Below are 1,998 nucleotides of genomic sequence, written 5' to 3'. Positions count from 1 at the left end.
TCTTGCACGAAAACCCTCGGTATGTGCCCCGAGCACTCATTTGCTACTTAGGACTCCTTTGCTACCTAGGGAATGTTTGGCTGAGATTTCACAACTCCAGCTGTTGATACAAGGAAGGGAACTCGATTTCTGTACGGAAGCAAAAGCCCCGTGGGGGGAAGCAGCTGTGCAGACTTGCCCGGCCTGTGCTCTGCGCAAGCTGGCGTTCTCGAGGGAATTATATTGGCTTTGCACATAGCTCTCGGTCAGAGCTGCGGATTTAAACCACGTATAGCGAGCACTAGCCTCTGTACCCAGGGCAGTGCCACCGTGAAGGTGTGCATGTCAGATCCCTCGAGAGATCACACTGGTACCAGTTAAACTCTTGCAACTTTCTTGTATATTGGCACAGGTCAGACCCCGGGTGGGTGGGGCTGCGGGGGCTGTGCTGCAGCCCCTCTGTGATGACAGCTGTCCCTTTGCTTGCAGGTTTTACATCTGCACAAGACCCAAGATCGAGAACCATGGCATCCATCCCATCCAGCGGCTCGCTCATGGCCACACACAACTACTACCGAAGTAAGGACGCACGCTGCACGCTGGGGGGGGCTCGGGGTGGTGGGAGCGGGCAGGATGCTCTGCCAGGCTTGGGGGGATGCGGCTCCAGCAGAGATGAGGCTGAGCTCCGCTGTGTGCTTGCAGCTGAAGCCCTAGGAGAGCTGGCAGGATCCTTGCTGAGAAAGGGGGGCAGCTGGCAGCCATCCCTCCTGCTCCTGCGACCCTCCTTTGGGCCACCGCAGCCCCTGCCCGGTGGTACCGGCTGAGGATGGGTCTGGCAAACTCCTTCACTTGTTATTAGGGATGTAGGAGGTGATGGCTGCAAATGCATCTTGTGCTCTTGCTGTGGAAGTGACCTGCAAAACCAGTCTGGGCAATGGTAGCTACTGGGACCTCTCTAGGGGAGAGGCTTCCTTGTTTAATGGATTGCCTAAACCAGAGGGAATTAAATTATTCCCCTTGAGCTGAAGATCGTAACAGGCTTGTAGCAGTTGGACTAAAGCTGCATGGATTATATGCAGGAATCTGCATCCTCTTGGCCTCAAGTAATCTGCAAAGGCTTTGCAAGGTTTGCATACCGATGCAAAGCCATTAAATAATGTCCTTGGGGTTGCAAGTGTTTTCCTGTAGAGGTGTTCAGGTGCTTTTTTGCTGTGTGCTGTTGGCCAGCTTGTTATCTCTCCAGTATCTCCTTCCCAGTGTTTTTATTGACCTGGCTCTAAAGTTGGGCAAGTACCGGAGCGAGATAGCGATGACACCAAGCCGTGTCACCCCAGGGACAGCCACACCGAGGCCGTGCTCTGCTCTTCATGGCATAACCGAGGGTCAGTGGTGGCTCTGATGGCCATGATTTCTCCACAGGACGCCTGAGCTCCACATCCAGCAACAGCTCCTGCAGCAGCTCGGAGTACTCTGGGGAGGTCATCCCCCACCCCCCGGGTAAGTCCTGCCCGCCTTGGGGCCACGGGAGGACTTTGCTCCAACCCCTCCACTGCAAATCTTACTGGAGGTGTCCCAGCCTCAGATAGGGGATGAGACGGGGGTGGTGGTGGGGCTGCTGGGGTGGCACTGACCCAGACCTTCCCTGGCACGTGTTGTCCCCCAGGTCTGCCCAAGTCCGACCCCGGCCACTGGTGGGCCAGCTTCTTCTTCGGGAAGACAATTCACCCGGCCATGACAACTGTGTCGGAGTTCCCGGAGAGGTGAGAGCTTTCCTTGGAGGAGATGTTATGGGGGAGCACCAATGCAGCACCCGGGGCAGTTGGGGACATCCCTGCTGCATCCCCCAAGGTGCATCCTGACCCGATGGGTCTTCATGCCCAGGGCACCCACTCCTTTGCTGCAGAAATAAATACAGAGCAAAATGCCTCGACATTGCCTGACCCTTTCTCCGCTCTGTCCTGCAGCTTGGAAGCACTGCGGGTGACGACAGGACCGATGGCATGTGGCTTGGTGCCAGCC

The 1,998-nt window shown here is 56.5% G+C and overlaps 1 protein-coding gene across 1 annotated transcript in view; it reads left to right on the top strand.

The window, feature by feature from the left end:
- The first annotated feature begins 503 nt into the window (after window positions 1–503).
- Window positions 504–1,998, top strand: part of PPDPF (pancreatic progenitor cell differentiation and proliferation factor) — a 1,729-nt gene continuing 234 nt past the window's right edge. The window contains exons 1-4 of the mRNA XM_010075283.1: window positions 504–558; window positions 1,399–1,476; window positions 1,643–1,739; window positions 1,944–1,989. Coding sequence (XP_010073585.1) covers window positions 504–558; window positions 1,399–1,476; window positions 1,643–1,739; window positions 1,944–1,989 — 276 coding nt within the window. The remainder of the gene's footprint in view (window positions 559–1,398; window positions 1,477–1,642; window positions 1,740–1,943; window positions 1,990–1,998) is intronic.

Source organism: Pterocles gutturalis, unplaced genomic scaffold, assembly GCF_000699245.1.
Source record: "Pterocles gutturalis isolate BGI_N339 unplaced genomic scaffold, ASM69924v1 scaffold16792, whole genome shotgun sequence".
Taxonomy (NCBI): Eukaryota; Metazoa; Chordata; class Aves; order Pterocliformes; family Pteroclidae; genus Pterocles; species Pterocles gutturalis.
Note: the sequence above shows the minus strand (reverse complement) of the source record. Positions and strands in the feature narration are given on the sequence as shown.